The sequence below is a fragment of the Bos javanicus genome, chromosome 1, assembly GCF_032452875.1.
Source record: "Bos javanicus breed banteng chromosome 1, ARS-OSU_banteng_1.0, whole genome shotgun sequence".
NCBI lineage: Eukaryota > Metazoa > Chordata > Mammalia > Artiodactyla > Bovidae > Bos > Bos javanicus.
This window is the reverse complement of record NC_083868.1, coordinates 53,424,237-53,442,664: the sequence shown is the minus strand read 5'-3', so window position 1 is coordinate 53,442,664 and position 18,428 is coordinate 53,424,237. Positions and strand designations below refer to the sequence as shown.

Genomic DNA, 18,428 nt, shown 5'->3' with positions numbered 1-18,428 from the left:
GAGAGTGGGCCACTACTCTTCCAAGTCATTCAAGAATTCAGGTTCCTTCCATCTTTTGATGCCAGAGGGTTCATTTGTGGCCATCAGGTTTGCCATTGATGGGGAAGAGAACACAGGATCATGAGTAAAAAGTTGTATGTGTGAGGCTTGGAAACACTTTTGCCCATATCAGTTGGTCAGAATTCAGTCACACAGTCCCAGACTTTCTGCAAGAGGGTTGGGAAATGATTTCTCGGGGTTCCCCATATTTTTCCTTTGTCTTCCTGAACACACATCTATTGTGTAAACTTCTGGCACTTTGCAAAAATGGTTTCAGCATGGATGTTATAAAGGCATGTTGAAGTAATTCAATATCACACAGCAGTTAGTTTTCTCAGCCTATCCTTGGTTGTACTCCCAAACTCCTGGAGAAAGATAACCATGCTATTCTAGGAGAATTAGGTGTCACAGGCCATTAGAGCAGGTTTGCTGGTACAGGACTTGTTTCAAGCTGGATGACTGTTTCTTGCTGTCTTCAAACATGTTTCACCATTGAAAGTGTTTAAATATTATGCCCATCTGAAAGAGCATCCTCCCTTCACTCTTAGCCACTATAGGGAATCCAGATATTTGCCTTAGACTGTCCTTGAGGAGGTCTTAGACAAGGGCAAAGTCTGTCCCACAGGAATCTCAAAAATATTCTAGTGCTTTTCTCTTTTAAATTTTATTTATATTTATTTTTGGCTATGCTGGGCCTTCATCGCTGTGCAGGCTTTTGTCTAGTTGCAGCGAGTGGGGGCGACTCTCTAGTTGTGGTGGGCGCTTCACATTGTGGTGGCTTCTCTTGCTGTGGAGCATGGGCTCTGGGACACATGGGCTTCAGTAGAAGCGGCATGTGGGCTACAGAGCACAGGCTCAATCGTTGTGGTGCACAGGCTTAGTTGCTCTGCAGCAAACCAGAGATCAAACCCGTGTCTCCTGCATTGGCAGGCAAATTCTTTACCACTGAACCACCAGGGAAGCCCACTAGTGATTTTCTTGATTTTTCTGGGGAGTTGACATGGAAAACAGTTGATCTGATACAATGTACAAATGCTCACTGATCTAACCCTTCAACCTCCATGGTTTCCAGATGAAGACCCTTTAGACTCATTTTGTTAATTACACAGAATCTGTCTTGAATTTTAAGTTTTTCTCTGATTCTTAAACTGTTGTGTGTACACAGCAGGTACCCTTTCTCAACCTGGGTGCATGATTTCCCCCCTGAATGTACTCTAAAATTAGGAAGAAGCAGCAGTGTGCTATTGACTCCCTGCAGTCGAGTCTGGATTCCGAAGCTCGTTGCAGAATTGAGGCCACCCGGCTGAAGAGGAGTATGGAAGGGGACCTCACTGAGATGGAGCTCCAGCTTAGCTGTGCCAGCAGGCAGGCATCAGAGGCCACCAAGTCCCTGGGCCAGCTCCAGACCCAGGTCAAGGTATTTTCAGTTGTCACATGGGGATGAAGCAAGGACGCCTCTGCTTATGGGAACAAGCCAAATAACAGGTTGTGTTCAACAATAAAAGTGAGGACACCAAATCTAGTCCCTCAGGAGACCTTACATTCAATTGGCTTACATTAATATGTGCTTATGATTAACTGGTTTATGTTATGTTTAACTTTGTTGAGTGTGCACACACAAACTCAGGTCCCATTGGACTCCCAGGGACCCATGCCCAGGCCTAAGTTTTCTCTCCCAGGACCTGCAGGTGCAGGTAGATGACAGCACATGCCTGAACAGCGAGCTGAAGGAGCAGGTGGCGGTGGCCGAGCGGCGCAATGCTCTTCTCCAGGCTGAAGTCGAGGAGCTAAGGTCCTTGCAGGAGCAGACAGAGCGCAGTCGCAGGCTGGCAGAGGAGGAGCTCCTGGAAGCCACGGAAAAAATCAATCTTTTCCATGCCCAGGTGGGACCCATAAACTCCCCATTAGCCTCATCAGCTGGTTGGAGGCAGAAGTTTCTACATAGTCAGCCTTGGTCTTGAACCATACACACTTGGCACATGGAGCCTTGGGGGTGTTCGGTGAGACAGGGAGAGCCTTTGGCAGCAGAGTGGTGGCCGTACCCTTCATTCATCCCCAAATGCATGGGCTCCCTACGGCTGCAGCAACATAGTCCACAAACTGAGGGGCTTAAAACAACAGAAATGTAACCTCTTACAGTTCTAAAGGCTAGAAGTCTGAAATCAAGGCGTTGGCAGGGTAGCACTCCCTCTGAATCTTGTAGAGGAATCCTTCCTTGCCTTTTCTCAGCTTCTGGTGGTTTAGTGGCAATCTTTGGTGTTCCTTAGCTTGTAGATCGGAGAAGGCAATGGCACCCCACTCCAGTACTCTTGCCTGGAAAATCCCATGGACGGAGGAGCCTGGTAGGCTGCAGTCCATGGGGTCGCTAAGAGTTGGACACAACTGAGTGACTTCATTTTCACTTTTCACTTTCATGCATTGGAGAAGGAAATGGCAACCCACTCCAGTGTTTTTGCCTGAAGAATCCCAGGGACGGGGGAGCCTAGTGGGCTTCCATCTATGGGGTCGCACAGAGTCGGACACGACTGAAGCAACTTAGCAGCAGCTTGTAGATGTGTCACTCCAATTCTCTGCCTTCACATGGCATTTTCTCTGTTTTAACATCATTTTCCTTCTGTATCTGTCATCTGTCATAAAAAATTTCCAAATTTTTATGAGGACATCAGTCAGATTAGGGCCCACCCTGGGTCTGGAGGATCTCCTGGAGGAGGGTATGGCAACCCACTCCAGTATTCTTGCCTGGAAAGTCCCAAGAAGAGGATCCTAGTAGGCTACAGTCCATGGGGTCACAAAGAGTTGGACATGACTGACCTCATTTTAACTTGATTGCCTCTGTAAGGAACCTGTTTCTAAGTAAGGTCACATTCTGAGAACTGGTGGTTAGGACTTCAACCTATGTTTCTTGTGGGGAGGGACACAATTTGACCCATAACATTAAGCCCTGTCAGAAGAATGAACTGTCAGGAAACTCACAGCTAGGATGCTGGGGAGAGAGGAGGGGGGGAACATTCACTAGTGTTCCAGAGTCATTTACCTGTTTATCCTGTTCCCTCTATGCCAATGTGTTCCCTGAGAATCCCAGGATTCAGGAAAGAAAAAAAAAAGCTGCCTAAGAGCCAAGAGATTTCAAACAATTCTGAGTGGCTCCTGACAGTTATAATGAGTTGTCAGGACTCTGGCTTCTCATGGAAGATTATGTAAGTGACACAAAACAAGAATTCTTAGAATTTTTACTATTCTTGTGGAATCAGGAGAAACCATAGTGGTTAGACAAATGCATATAGTAAATGGGTCATTCAATAAACATTTTTAATGCATCTACCATAACCTAGTGGAGAAGAAAATGGCAACCCACTCCAGTGTTCTTGCCTGGAGAATCTCAGGGACGGGGGAGCCTGATGGGCTGCCATCTATGGGGTCGCACAGAGTTGGACATGACTAAAGCGACTTAGCAGCAGCAGCAGCAGCCATAATCTAGACAGGTGTACATGGTATTGTTGTTTAGTCCCTCAGTCATGTCTGACTCTTTTGTGACCCCATGGACTGTAGCCCACCAGGCTCCTCTCTTTCCATGGGCTTTTCCCAGTAAGAATACTGGAGTGGGTAGCCATTCTCTTCTTCAGGGGATCTTCCTGACCCAGGGATCAAATTTGGGTCTCCTGCATTGGCAGGTGGATTCTTAACCACTGAGCCACTGGGGAAGCCCAGTAGTACATAGCGTAGATAGATGAAGAATATCTCCATCATCCTACAAACATGAAGATAAGTAAACAAGCTGCAGTGCACTGCCAGGAGTACAGTGATGAAGCAAGGATAGCCCTATAGAAAGCCTTCCCTGACGATCCTACACTTCAGGGAGATGCACAGTCTGCTTGATCTGAGCTGTGAAGGACACGTAAGAAGTCAGCCAAGTAGAGAGCAGAGTCAAGGGCAGACGCATGAGGAGAGGAGGGGATTTAGGATGTTAAGAAAAATTGATATATTTACTACAGCGTACGGTGGGGGTGGGGTGGGAGAAATCAGCAGAATTGATGCTCAGGGAGAGGCAGATAGACCCAGGTCACCAGGGACTTGATTTTGAAACTGATGAAGTTTGAAGTCTGCTGAAGAATTGTGAGTAACTGGGAGCAAAGTTATTAGATTTGCATCTTCAGAAGTTTACTCTGATGATTGTTGTGAAGGATGGATTCATGCAGCTAGGGGCAGATGTGCCATGCTCGGGGCTATTTAGAAACATCTGTGGGATCATTGTGGTTGCCATAGTGACTGGGAAGTGCCACTGACATTTAGTAGGCAAGTTCCAAAGATACTAATGCTCCTGCAAAATACAGGTAATTCGCTATCACAAAGAATTGCCCCTCCCGGAATGCCAACTGTAACTGAGAAACACTGGATAAAAGGAAATATAAGCCAAGGATGCACCAGCTGGAAGGCATTGCATTTAGTTTGTGCCTACAGTCTGACTTTGTGTCCATGTGCATGACAGGATCCTATTAGGATACCACGTGTATAAAACAGGCTATAGGCTGTGCATAATTCCCGACAGGCTAACTCCCTTCAGTATTTTCTTTCTCTCTCAGGAAAGCTTAAATAAATAAAATGAGTAGAAGTGTTATAAAGTAGAATATTGAATTTTTAAAAAGTAAATCTGTAGTACTTAATAGCTATTGGTAACAAATCATTTGCCATACATGGTTATAGCTGATGATGCACCAGTGGGTCTCCATATGATGATAAAGCACTAGCCTAGAGAGAGATGAGGACATCAACCAGAGCAAAAGCAGACATAGAGAGGAGGAGATAGATCTGAAAAAAAAAAAAAAGAAAATTAGGCCACAGAGACTTGATCTCCAGAGCAGAGTTTCTGAAACTTTATGTGTATAAAAGCAAATAACACAAAAATATACATTCTCAGGCTTCACCCCAGACCCACTGCAGAATCTCTGCTATAGGAGGAATCAAGCAAGTTTTCAGGTGATGCTGCCAGTCCAGAAACTACCCTTGGTGCAGTTCTGATCTAGGTGATCTATGGCTCACAAGGACTCCTCTCTCTTGTGAGGTCCTACCTTGGCCAAGTAGGACCCCTTGCAATTCTGGGAATACCAGCTATCTTCTTCTTTTTTTTTTTTTTTTTACCAGCTATCTTCTGATTGATGTATAGTGACCATTTTATAGACTTCTAACCTAGACCAGACATATGAGGCCAAAGTTATCCCTGTCTGATTACATGGGTCCTTTTTCAAACATCTAGCTTGCCCTTATGCACAGTACTCCCTCACCCTCTGCTTCCCAAAGAGAACCAATCATTTAGCTTGAAAATACTTTAACTATCAACTCCCTAGTGGATTTTAAGTGATTCTGTGTATAAATGAATCAAGATTTACACTTGTACCTTTCTTTACAAAGAGTTTCTATGGAGTTTTGTGCAGTGAGAATCCTGACAAACTCCAGGAAATGCCCTCACCCCCACCCCCCAGGCTACACCCCTGGCAGTAGGAGTCCCTGGGCACATAGAGCCTGTCTCTCAATGAGGACTGAGGATAGCAATCTTGACAAAGATGCTTCCCACCATTGAGGAAGCAGGACAGAACCTGTGAGGCTGTAATATCTCTCTTCCTGTTTCCAAGGTTTAATCTTGCCACTGAGAAAGGCACTAGCCAGAGGAAAAGTGAACAAACAGAAGAGAAATTAAAAATAGGAAGGCTATGCCTTTTAAATACATTCTCTCTGCTGAGCTTTCACACCCTCAGAAAAGCTGTGCTACAAACACAGACCAAAAAGGAGTTTCAGTTTCTAATGTCACAACCCAGGAAGGAAAGAATTAGGGCAGCACCAGCCAAAGAACACAAGTAACTCTCCCATGTGATGGAGCTTTCTAAGGGCTGGGGGGTGAGGCTCATCAGAATTACTTTTCCCACCCCCTATATCAGTGCAGAATTGATAGAAACAGAGGTCGATGATGAGGAAGATTTTTCCCCCTGGAGCAGCATGCAGGAAGCTCATTTTTATTTCCTAGACCCCTGCTTTCCAGATGTCTGCTTTTGACCCTGACTTCTACTCTGGGACACTTGCTTCTTCCCACATCAAAGAGCAAGAGGCAGAAAAACATACTCCTCAATAAGGGGAAAACCAAACACGTGTTTGGGACTCGTAGGTTGTCTGGATCCACTGCTCCTTTCGGATTCAGGCTGCCGTCTCTCCAGTAGTGGACCACGCATAGATGAAATCCCATGCATTCAGTCCAGTGTGGTCTCTTGGCCCTGGAAGTGCTGCTTCACTGAGTATGGCTGACTAGAGGAAAATGACCTCCTGGCCAGAGCCCCTCACATTGCATGTCCTGAACAGACCAGCTTGCGTTTCACCACTGATCTCAACTTTCCTAATCAGGATGCTGCTTTTCTTTAGAACACGAGTCTCCTCAGCCAGAAGAAGAAACTGGAGGTGGATGTAGCCAGGATGCAGAAGGAAGCTGAGGAGGCGATGCAGGGCTGTCAAAATGCAGAAGAGAAGGCCAAGAAGGCGGCCACTGAGGTGGGTCCATGACTGCCTGCTCACTCCTGTCTTCCAGAGCTGACAGGAGCAGTAGCCAGAAAGGATTCCATTGACTCTCCATATAGCCAGGGGGGAGATTAACTGACCCCTCTGCCTCTCTGCCCCCATTTTGGAAATTAGGCCAATCGGCTCCTCCCTTCCACCCAAACCACACAATGAAAAAAAGCAGCTGAATCACCATAAGCAAAATCTTGTGAAAGCAAGAGACTTTTGAAAATAGTCAAACCACTTTCCACTTGTGAATCAATATATCTAGTGTCTAGAAACAATTCTTCTTATGTTTCCTAACCCATAGCTATCTTTCCTGGGGCCTGTAATGGCTTCATGATGATGATCTGGCAAGAATACTTATTTCACTTATTTTTTAACAGCCCATACTGCTGCTTCAGTAACAGAATCGGGTCGGTGAGGAAGGCCTTCAGGATTGGTGCACCTTCCTTATCTGCAAGTTTAAAGTTGTTGATAGGTGTACTTTTCGTGAATGAGACCAAGCTCAGGGTTGACTGCCAGCCTTGACTGTACCTTTGTGGGCACTGAAAAGGGATACCCTCTGGACACCCACTGCAGATAGATGCAGATTTCTCTCAAAAGGCATGACAAACAGATGACAGTACTCAAAAAAAAAAAGGCCATGGAAGGAGGGAGGTGGGAGAAAAGTCTGTGCGTCAAGGTCCCAGGCTTGCAGGTCCCAGCGCCTGCTGAGCAGAGCTTGGACTTGATCTCACCCTCCACTCACCACTTCCCCATGAGGTGCTCCTGCACAGTACGTCGGATGCACAAACACATGCAGCAGCCCAGAGCTCGCCCTGAGAATGAAAGCTGATCCTCTTGCTAAACAGTGTATGGGAACCAAAGAGACAAGATACTCAGTTAGGTTTTACATTAGTCATTTTAGGATTCAAAAGAAGGGGAAAACTTATGTCTGTATCTGTCTGAATCATCAAGCACTTGGGTGGTTAAAACTCTTACACCAAATCCTAGCTCTAGGTCACTGTAGAATCCAGAAGAATGGGGAAAGCATGCCTAGCATTCAGCCATTTTGTATCAACGCAGACACTCTGCTTTCTGATGGAAAAGAGGTGTGAGAAAGCTTGAAAGTGTTTGGCCAAGGGAAAAATAATATGCTCATTTCAAACATTTATGAAAATCTACATAGAAGTGGGGAAAAAAGAGCTTTTTGCTCCTGCTTGGTAAATTTATGCAGTCACACGTTAGGAAGACTCTATCTGCATAACTTCACCTTTAAAAGATCTTCTTGACAATGTTGAAAAATGAACTCACTACCTCTTCCCCTGCCTTAATTCTCCAGTAGTTCAGCTCTGAGCTCCAGCCCCACATAGCAAAACCCAGAGTTACCTCCATTATTTATTCTTTGCCCTCACCATCTGCTCAGACGTCCCACACTTAAGTTATGCAGATGGTTGGTAACCTGATAGACAGAGAAACTTTGGCTGAGAGGGCAGTGTTCTTACATTAAAGGCACTGAGAGATTCATGAAACAGTTCTTAATAATGGCAGCAAGACACCGAGCCCTTGTATACACAATCAAAGCCGAGAGCAGGCTTTGCAAGAATTAACCATCCTTTTGCCAGATTATTGGCACCGAAAGCATCAGTTGCTGCCAAATTCCTAGAGCCTAAACTTGTTTGCAGTTGCAAGTCACAGAATTACAGAAGTGAGGCGTGAAAAAGATTCTCCTAAGCACGCCACACTCTTCCTGGTGCGTGCTGCCATAGGACATGTCCTGGTGCTTTACTCAGTTAAAAACTCTGCCCTCAGTTGGTTGGCTTTCTTTGAATACAGATATTGTGTGATAATGTTCACGTGGGGTTTCATCTCTGGTCTGTTTCCGCCACCCGTCACCCTGATCTCCAGTAGCTGCTGCTATGTTGATTACCTTATGGTTACCAAACTCGAGGATCAGAAGTTAGGGAGAGCATAGTGGGAAGAGATGAAGTACAGAGGCGAGGCATGGCCTTTAGTCACATCAGGAACTGAAGACTAGGGACAAAAATGTTCAGCTCTGTTGGCTTCCATATTATCTCAGTCCCTTTCCTTCTTTTCTAGGTAGCAAACATGTCAGAAGCACTGAAGAAGGAGCAAGATACCAATGCCCACTTGGAGAGGATGAGAAAGAACATGGAGCAGACAATTAAAGACTTACAAGAGAGGCTGGATGATGCTGAGCAGACAGCCATAGTGGGGAACAGAAAGCAAATCCAGAAACTAGAATCCAGGGTAGGAGTTTGCCTGTGTAATCATGGGGTCTTGACAACTCCCAGTTCAAAGTCTTATTGTCTTGGGATATCACATCAGATAGTGCTACCTCCCTCTTCACTTTGGCTTGTAGCACTTGCAGTCATCTGAGAGTGTCAGATCTCAGTATATTCATTCATTCTTCTTGACTTTGGGCCACTAAACAGGACTCTTCCTGGAGTGGGTGAAACCTGCCTTCCTGCTTAGTGGAATGTATCTCCCCCAGCTTCACCCGCCCCGGCACTAGGCTCCCCACAGCCTGGGGACCCACTGTTTCCAAACATCCTCTCAACAGTCTTGATTCCCTGCCTTTGCTCCCATTATCTGCTCTATGGAGAATGCCTCTATCCTAACAGCCAGAGAAAGCAGAGGGAAACAAGTAAATCCAGGACCAAAAAGACTTTAGTGCAGATGAAGTGAGGACTGACAGAATTGATGTAGTACCTTCCTTCAGGGAGCTTCAGGATAGGAAGACTAGAAAGACCTAGCTTGAAAATAGGATTTTTAAAATTATTGAATCAATTTCAGTGACAATTTACAGGTCATGTGACAGATGCTATAAGAATGGAAAGAATATTTGACTGGGATTTTCATGCCTCAGAAGGGCCTCTGAGAAAGTATTGCCATTGCACATTTATGATATATCTATATAATGGAATACCAATACACATTTATGGTATAATCATACTGATTAAGGAGTGAAGAAGAGTGTTGTAATGTTCTGGAGTTCATGCCTAGTAGTACAATGATAATAAAGGCACAGGCAATGTGGAGAGTATATAACCTTCTGTGCAAGAAAGAGGGAAAATATGAAGACATGTACACATCTGCCTATATTTTCTAAAAGAATTGGTGGCGGGATAAAATGAAGACTAATAAAAGCCACTGGTCCCTTGGACTGCAAGGAGATCCAGCCAATTCTTCCTAAAGGAAATCAGTCTTAAATATTCATTGGAAGGACTGATGCTGAAGCTGCAACGCCAATACCTTGGCTACCTGATGTGAATAACTGACTCATCTGAAAAGACCCTGATGCTGGGAAAGATTGAAGGTGGGAGGAGAAAGGGATGACAGAGAATGCGCTAGTTAGATGGCATCACCAACTCAGCGTACATGAGTTTGAGTAAACTCTGGGAGTTGGTGATGGACAGGGAGGCCTGGCATGCTGCAGTCCATGGGGTTGCAAAGAGTCGAACATGACTGAGTGACTGAACTGAATAAAAGCCACTACGCATAGGAGGAAAACAGAGATGAAAGTTAGGCCTTCAGAATGGACCTTGTTTAGTTGGTTTGATTGCAAAATTGTATGAAAGACACCCTTCCCTATCAACCCCCTACCCCGTGTTCTGCTTTATTTCTCTCCATTCCACTTACCACCATCTAACATAATCTATGTTTTACTTTGCTTTGTGTGTTTCATTCACTAGAATGGATGCTTATAGAGGGGAGAGATTTTTGTGTTTTTTCCCCTGCTGTATCCCTGGTGCATAGGAGGCCTCATATTTATTGAATGATGTTAACCTTGATCGTGTAATTCTATAAGGCTACAGGCCAGCTGCTCATCTGTACTACAGCTCTCCCACCTAGCAGGGCTGTGGGTGACATATGTGTGACATAGACTCAGGGTCTGGTTTCTTTAGAGAATCAGAACTGAACATGGAAAAAGATGAGGCAGCTTATTCTCTATATATACTTATGTACCTTCTAATACGCACATGTGTATGTACTTTTGTAATCCAAGAGAGGATACTTATCATCTCTGCATGGATTAGCTTTTCACATCCTTCAGAGTCTAAACAGTCCTTTTATGAGCTCACCTAGTTCGACCAGCTCACTTGGCGAGGCAGTTTTCCCAGAGAGCTTGCTCTATTCCACCACTACAGGAACCAGAGTAAACACATCTTCCCTTGATGGTATCAATTGGCCACTGCAATGCCCTCCTGGCTTGCTGGCTGGCCACCTATCATCTGAGACCATGGTTTGCTTGCAGGTTCGTGAACTGGAGGCTGAACTGGAGAGCGAAGTCCAACGTAACTCGGAGGCCCAGAGGGGAGCCCACAGGCTTGAACGGTGCATCAAGGAGCTGACCCATCAGGTACTCTGAGAAGCCGCTCCCTGCTTGCCTGGCTGCACCCTACCTCAGGTGGATGTGCTCCTTCAAGCCTGAAACCACCCCCTAGGACTCCTCTAGTTCTCTCTCCATCGTTCCTCTCCCTTAGCAGGAGACACCAACTTGTCCTTCCAGAGCTCCTCTGCTATTACTGATTTGGGTTGGTCCCTCTTTAGAGCTCTCGGGAAGCACAATGTGAGTGACAAGTTGCAATTAGAGGCGAAGAGCTATTTATACTATCCTTGTTTTTCCTCACGCAATGTCTGCAGCACTTTTGGAAAGATGCCTTCCTGTGAGAGGCTGAGTGAGAACAATGTGTAAATGAAGTGACTGGTGGAGGCTGGGGTGGCGACTCAGCCAGCAGGTTGCATGAGGCGCTAGTTAAATTGGAGCAGGGGACGTTTCCACTCTTGTTTTCTGGTCTCACAAACACTCCAGGCCACCGAGGACTCTATCTGGTGTTGGTGCCGGGTGGAAATACAGCAAATGCTGAGAGGCCCCCTGCAGCTTTCTGACTGTTTTCATGTCTAAGCAAATAATTGAAAAGAAGTGGGCAAACTTGTTACCAGTAACTAATGCATTGCCAGAGTAGCAATCTACTCCTTCACTTGTGTTTTCATTTTCCAGCTTGTCTTACCTTTTCTTCAAACAGAGAAAACCAGATATCTCATGATAGCACATATCTTGCTCACTCCTCTGGGCCCAGCACCTTCCTGGCACAGAGCAGATGCGTGTGTTTCAGTTAAACACAGATGCCAATGGTTACTCTCTGCCACACAATATAGCTTGTTCCAGTGAAAAGGCAAACTCACTCTAGGTGCCCACTTTACAGCAACTTAGCACTCATGAGAGATCTGCCAGTCCTGATAGTGGCCCCCGAGGCTGAGTTGGTGTCAGAGACATCAAAGTGTTCCTTCCTTGCAGTAGGAAGGAGAGTACTGTTAGGACAGCAGAGTGCTTCAGAAGCACCATCTTGGGCTAATTAAGATGAAATGAGCTATTTGTACAGTTCTTCTTTGCTGAATAAGTAGTTCTTTCCTAAAGCGAATTAGCCTGACATTTCTTTAGACCATGCTAGGTATTATAGTGAAAACCACTGGGGACTGCCTCATGGTGTGTGTGGGGCAGGAAGTAAACACCCGGGAAACATGAAAGGTGTGCTAGTCTATGCTTCTTTTGAGCAAGGATAAGACAACGTGAGGAAGCAAAGTGCTGCTTGTTAATTGTGTCTGCTTTTTTTTCTTTTCCTATGGATTATTCTTACAGTTTTCTTCTGTAAACAGGTTCATTATACAACAGTGCACTAAAGCTATACTTTCTTCATTGTCCCAAGTAATACAGTCTCATTCTATTGTGTTTTTATCTTTGTTTCTTTATAGCAATAATCTGTGTCTTCCCCTTGTACTAGCATGGAAGTGTATTTCTTAATTTCTTCCAAGTGTCTGCACAATGCTTAGAGTATATCTATTCAATTATGCAATGATTTTCTGCCGTCAACTCAGGTAACACCTATTGAGTACTTTTTATTACAAGATAACAGGCAAGACCCTGTCACTTTAAAGAGACATTAGAGAGCCCTCCATATTCCTTGATATCAGTACCTGGTTTTGAAATATTCAAGGCAGATGTTGAGTCAATTCAATCTGCTCTCCTTTAACATCAAAATAACCATCAGGACTGTGGGGCAGGGTGTTTTGTGATAGTACATCATAGGTGCCATTATAAAATGTCATTTTGAAAGGGATATAAATAGGGTTTTTCTTTCGTAGGAAAAATTCCTCTTGGAAAATCATACTGCATTGGAAAAGGGAACCAAGTGTCACTCCATCTACAAGAGTTTTAAGGCCAGTCCCACTGAGAATTTATCTCCCCTCATATGTCCCTCTAGCATTTGGAAATTCATCCTGTTTTCCTCTCCAGTGTCTAGAAATGTATGCTATAAAGCAGGACATAGGATTAGGAACCTATATTATTTACAGGAGGTAAAGACAGTTTTCCTCCCCACCACCACCCCCTATCTACCTGCTCTACTTTACATTTGTCTACCTCCTATATTCAGGGCGGAGAAGGCAATGGCACCCCACTCCAGTACTCTTGCCTGGAAAATCCCATGGACAGAGGAGCCTGGTGGGCTGCAGTCCATGGGGTCACTAAGAGTCAGACACGACTGAGCGACTTCACTTTCACTTTTCACTTTCATGCATTGGAGGAGGAAATGGCAACCCACTCCAGTGTTCTTGCCTGGAGAATCCCAGGGACGGGGGAGCCTGGTGGGCTGCTGTCTATGGGGTTGCACAGAGTCGGACACGACTGAAGCGACAGCAGCAGCAGCAGCAGTGTATTCAGGGACCTGTGTGTAGGTGTTATTTAATCCTTAGTAATCTAAATGTGGATACGTATCTTCATTTCAAGGGATAAGAAAAAAAAATTTGGTCTCAGGTGGGCTCTCTAGGAACCAGATGACAGGGTGGAGTCAGAAGTATAAGAGATTTATGGGAGGTAACACCTGGGAATGGAGAACGCGATGGCACCCCACTCCAGTACTCTTGCCTGGAAAATCCCACGGACGGAGGAGCCTGGTAGGCTGCAGTCCATGGGGTCGCTAAGAGTCCGACACTACTGAGCGACTTCACTTTCACTTTTCACTTTCATGCATTGGAGAAGGAAATGGCAACCCACTCCAGTGTTCTTGCCTGGAGAATCCCAGGGATGGGGGAGCCTGGTGGGCTGCCGTCTGCGGGGTTGCACAGAGTCGGACACAACTGAAGCGACTTAGCAGCAGCAGCAGCAGCAACACCTGGGAAAGATAAAGGGGAGAACAAGCAGCCTGAGGCAGAGAAAGCCTCACTGATTTATTTTTGCTTCTAATGCCTTTGCTTTTAGTGTCAAAAAAAATTCATCAAGATCAATGTTACAGAACTTACCTTCTGTGTTGTCTTCTAGGAGTTTTATGATTCCAGGTCTTAGATTCAAGTTTTTATCCCCATTTTGAGTTCACGTTTATGTATAGTATAAGATAGTGGTCAAATTTCCTTTTTTGCGTGTGGTTGTCCAGTTTTCCCAACACCCCTTATTGAAGAACTAGCTGTCTTTCCCCCATTATATATTCTGGCTCCTTTGCATTAATTGGCCATGTATATATGAATATATCTGGGCTCTTTATTCCATTCAGTTGATCTGCATGTCTGTTTTTATTCTAATATATACTGTTTCAGTGACTATACCTTTGTAATATGTTTGAAATCAGAAAGCAAGATGCCTTCAACTTTGTTCTTCTTCCTCAAGATTACTTTGACTACCCAGGGCCTTTTGTGGTTCCATTCTATTTTTTGTGAAAAATGATAGTGACTGCATTGACTCTGTAGATTGTTTAGGGTAGTATGGACATTTTAACATTAATTCTTCCAAACCACAAGCACAAAATAGCTTTCCATGATTTGTGTCTTCTTCAGTTTCTTTCATCAGTGCTGTATTGTCGTGTTCTGGGCGCAGGTTGGAAAAGAATTTCCAGACATAAGACACAATGAGAGGGAAATAAAGTTTATTAGAGTGGGAGATGCTGTTGGAAAGGGAAAACTCAAAACTTGAGCTGAGTTTTCCCAGCTCAAGGGAAAACTGATGTTGAACAGGGGTCCTTAGTCTACTTTTATACCCAGGATACAAGGAGTGGGATTGGGGTCTTGTGGCTCATTTGCTGATTGGATGAGGCATGTATCCTGGGTGGGGATAAGAGTAAGGCAAATACCTCCTCCCTATGGGGTAGGAGGGGAGGCAAGTTATACTGTTTCCATTAATAGTTAGAACATCAGGGATGGAAGGACGATAAGGGTCTGGTTTTTCCATTCCTGCCTTCCAAGATCCTCCTTGGTTATCTGCTCTTTCATCCCTGGGTCATCACACACATATAGTTTTCAGTGTGCAAGTTTTTCACCTTCCCTCCTTGGTTAAATTTATTCCTAAGTATTTTATTCTTTTTGATGCAATTATAAATGGGATTGTTTTCTTAATTTCTGATAGTTCATATTAGTGTACAGAAATACAACTTATTTTTGCATAATGATTTTGTATCCTAAAAATTTACTATTTACTTTTCTTCCTCTCTCTTCTTGTAATGCAAATGCTGGTCCACTTGATGTTATTCCATAAGTCCTTTAAGCTGTCTTTATTCACTCCCCCCCCCCCGCCCCCGCCCCACTTTTATGGGATGAATTCCACTGCCTTGTCTTGAAGTTCACTGAGCCTTTCTTTTACTTCATCTAGTCTACTCTTAAATGCCTATATTGGAAATTTTGCTCAGATATTTATCTCTGTGATTTCTGCTTGGTACTTTTTTATATTAATATTTTCTTTTTGTTGAAATTTTCACTTTGTTTATGCATCGTTCTCCTGAGCTTGGTGAGCAGATTCATGACCATTATTTTGAACCTTTTATCAGGTAAATCATCTACCTTTATCCTTTTCTGGGGTTTCATCTTATTCCTTCATTTGGAGCATATTACTTTGTTTCTTCAACTTTTGATCTCTGTGTTGTTGCTTACGCATTAGATAAAACAACTCTCCCAGTCTTAAATGAATAGTCTCATGTAAGAGAAGATCTTTATTGTTCAATCTACCCTAGCTGTTAGTTGTCTCTGAAATCTCTGTGACTGTCCAAGCAGCCTTCTTTGTTCTTAGGGCTCTTAGTTGAGTGTTCAAAAACTGTCTATAATATTGCAAAGGGGAGGATCTCAGTCAGTACTTAGATGCAGGGCTGACTGGAGGCCAGACCCTCAGGCAGGGGCTTTTAAAGTATGCAAATACACCTCTTTCAGGGAATGACTGGGAGATGCGTATTTCTGTCTGTCTGTTCCGATCCTTGTGGTGCTATGCAGTTAAGAACTCTTTCTCTGTTTGCTATCATCTCATTGAACCTGTGAACACAGGCCCTTGCTTGAACACAAGCCCAGAGACAGAATAAGAAATTTATCCTCTGGACATCAGCTACAAAAGTCAGTACACCAGACCTGTGCAGAAGCTCCTTTCTCAGAGATACTGGTAGCTTAGGTGGGGCATGTGAAGATGGCACCCACTGGCTTTCCTAGGTGCTTCAGTCTCCTGCCAATGCTGAGGGGAGGCGGTGGTTAAAAACTGTTGCAGTCCTGTAGGACCCATGAATGTAAGTCCTGCTGGCCACTAGAGCCAAGCTTTCAAGGGATGTACCCTGGGTGGCAGCCATGAAAACTGGGCCACCAAACATGTGCTCCTTTCCAAGAGATACCAGAAACCTAGAGTGAGGCAGAGAGAGTGTATGAAGATGGTGCCACCAGCCTTCCTGGTCTCTGGAGATGTGTGTTAAATTAGAAGACTGCCCCCTTGGGCTGTAGCTACTAAGATAAGCAAATAGGTCTCTTTCAGGGAAACTGAGCATTTCTGTCTGCTGCCTCTGTGCTGTGTCCCGGGGGCTAAACATTAAACCTAGCAAGGAGGGAAAAAGCAGGATAACTAAAGGGGCATAGGAGATGAACCTGGTTGGAGTGAGATTGTTTAGGGACGGGAAGCCTGATGGGCTGCCGTCTATGGGGTCGCACAGAGTCGGACACGACTGAAGCAACTTAGCAGCAGCAGCAGCAGAGGGAGATAAGTGGGGAAATCATGAAAGCCACCAAAAAAGTTGATACTTGATGGAATAAGTAAGATGGAGCTAGGAAAAATGTTTGAGCAGTAGGTGTTTGTCTTGGTTAAACCATTCATCTCAACCATCAGTCAGTTTAAATACTCTCCTTCAGGGCAGTTCAACAGCTCCAAAGTGGAAGTACTCTAGTTAAAAGGGTGTGGTAAAGGGGGTGGCATGCAGAGCCTTCCTGCATGTCTGTCTCTTCCCTCCTTCCTCCTCAGAATACCCAGGACATCACAGAGCATGTTTGAAAAACACTGTCTTACTGGATTTCCTTTTTCCAGCCCAAGCCTGGATTTCAATGGAAGCAATAAGAACACACAAAACAGGGTCCCCATAGCTTATGGAATTTTCCTATCTCTGCTAATGCCCACTCCACAATTCCAATAAACTTAGTCTTTCTTATAGTTCTGTTGCAGGAAGGGGGACCCCTTCCAGGGCCCGAAACTGGGCTCTTGTCTAACACTTGGAAATGAATTATCTGAGGAGACACATGTGCTGACAAAGCAAGAGATTTTATTGGGAAAGGGCACCTGGGTGGAGAGCAGTAGGGTAAGGGAACCCAGGAGAACTGCTCTGCCGCGTGGCTCGCAGTCTCAGGTTTTATGGTGATGGGATTAGTTTCCGGGTGGTCTTTGGCCAATCATTCTAATTCAGAGTCTTTCCTGGTGGCACACGCATTGCTCAGCCAAGATGGATGCTAGCGAGAGGGATTCTGGGAAGTGGACGGACATGCGGTGTCTCCTTTCGACCTTTCCCAAACTCTTCTGGTTGGTGGTGGCTTATTCCGTATTCCTTATCAGGATTTCCTGTCATAAAACAACTCATGCAAATGGTTACTGTGATGCCTGGCCAGGGTAGGAGGTTTCAATCAGTGGCTTCCCCTAACAGTTCCATTACCTAAAGCCAAGGGTCAGTTAGAAAGTTCAAGGAAAGAATTGGTTTGATGGGGGGCTGCAGGTGGGCACTGAGAAACCACAGGCAGGTGTGGCTTGGCTGGGCTGGGAAGACTGAAGTCCAAATTGAAACTAATGGCTTTAACTTCCATTTTAACAAAGGCTGGGAGTTCTGTGTCATTGCTCTGAGCTGTGTTTATTAATTTGTTGGAACTTGGGATAAGTAGAGTTAAACTCATTTTTCAAATCATGGTTCTACATATGGTCTTTAATAAATTCTCCTTACTCTCATTTCCTCATGTGAGGCTACACCCAATGCAAACTGCTGGATCCTTCAAATCACCTTTACATACAAACCTGTACTTTGCAGGTAGAGGAAGATAAGAAAAATATGAGCAGGATGCAGACTCTGATGGATAATCTTCAGCTAAAAGTACAAAGTTACAAGCAGCAAATCGAGTCAGCGGTAAGTACCTGAGGCAGTTGCAGCCTCATGGATTTCCTAGCCATTTACATTTGATTAATGGAGATATGTGGCCCTGAGCTAAAGAGGCAGCTTGTCAGAGAGGACCAGCTCAGCTTAAAGTCTGCTAATTCTCTCTCTCTCTCTTTTTTTTAATGTGCATGCTAGAATTATCACCTATAGTTAAAATCTGTGCAACTTTTCCCTTCAGGGAGCCAAAGCTCTCTCCCTTGACCTTTGTTTACACCCAAACATATGCATTGCGTGATATGAGCCAAATAGGAGCATGGTGTCATGTAGAGATAGAAAATTTTGGTTGGGTAATCATCCTGTGGGGCTTCTCATGTGGCTCAGTGGTAAAGAATCCAGGAGACATCAGTGCAGGAGACGTGGGTTCTAACTCTGAGTGGGGAAGATCCCCTGGAGCAAGAAATGGCAATCCACTCTAGTGTTCTTGCC

The 18,428-nt window shown here is 44.7% G+C and overlaps 1 protein-coding gene across 1 annotated transcript in view; it reads left to right on the top strand.

Moving 5' to 3' along the window:
• Positions 1–18,428, top strand: part of MYH15 (myosin heavy chain 15) — a 157,648-nt gene that overhangs the window by 138,565 nt on the left and 655 nt on the right. The window contains exons 34-39 of the mRNA XM_061425934.1: positions 1,264–1,456; positions 1,719–1,922; positions 6,445–6,570; positions 8,659–8,829; positions 10,838–10,942; positions 17,877–17,972. Coding sequence (XP_061281918.1) covers positions 1,264–1,456; positions 1,719–1,922; positions 6,445–6,570; positions 8,659–8,829; positions 10,838–10,942; positions 17,877–17,972 — 895 coding nt within the window. The remainder of the gene's footprint in view (positions 1–1,263; positions 1,457–1,718; positions 1,923–6,444; positions 6,571–8,658; positions 8,830–10,837; positions 10,943–17,876; positions 17,973–18,428) is intronic.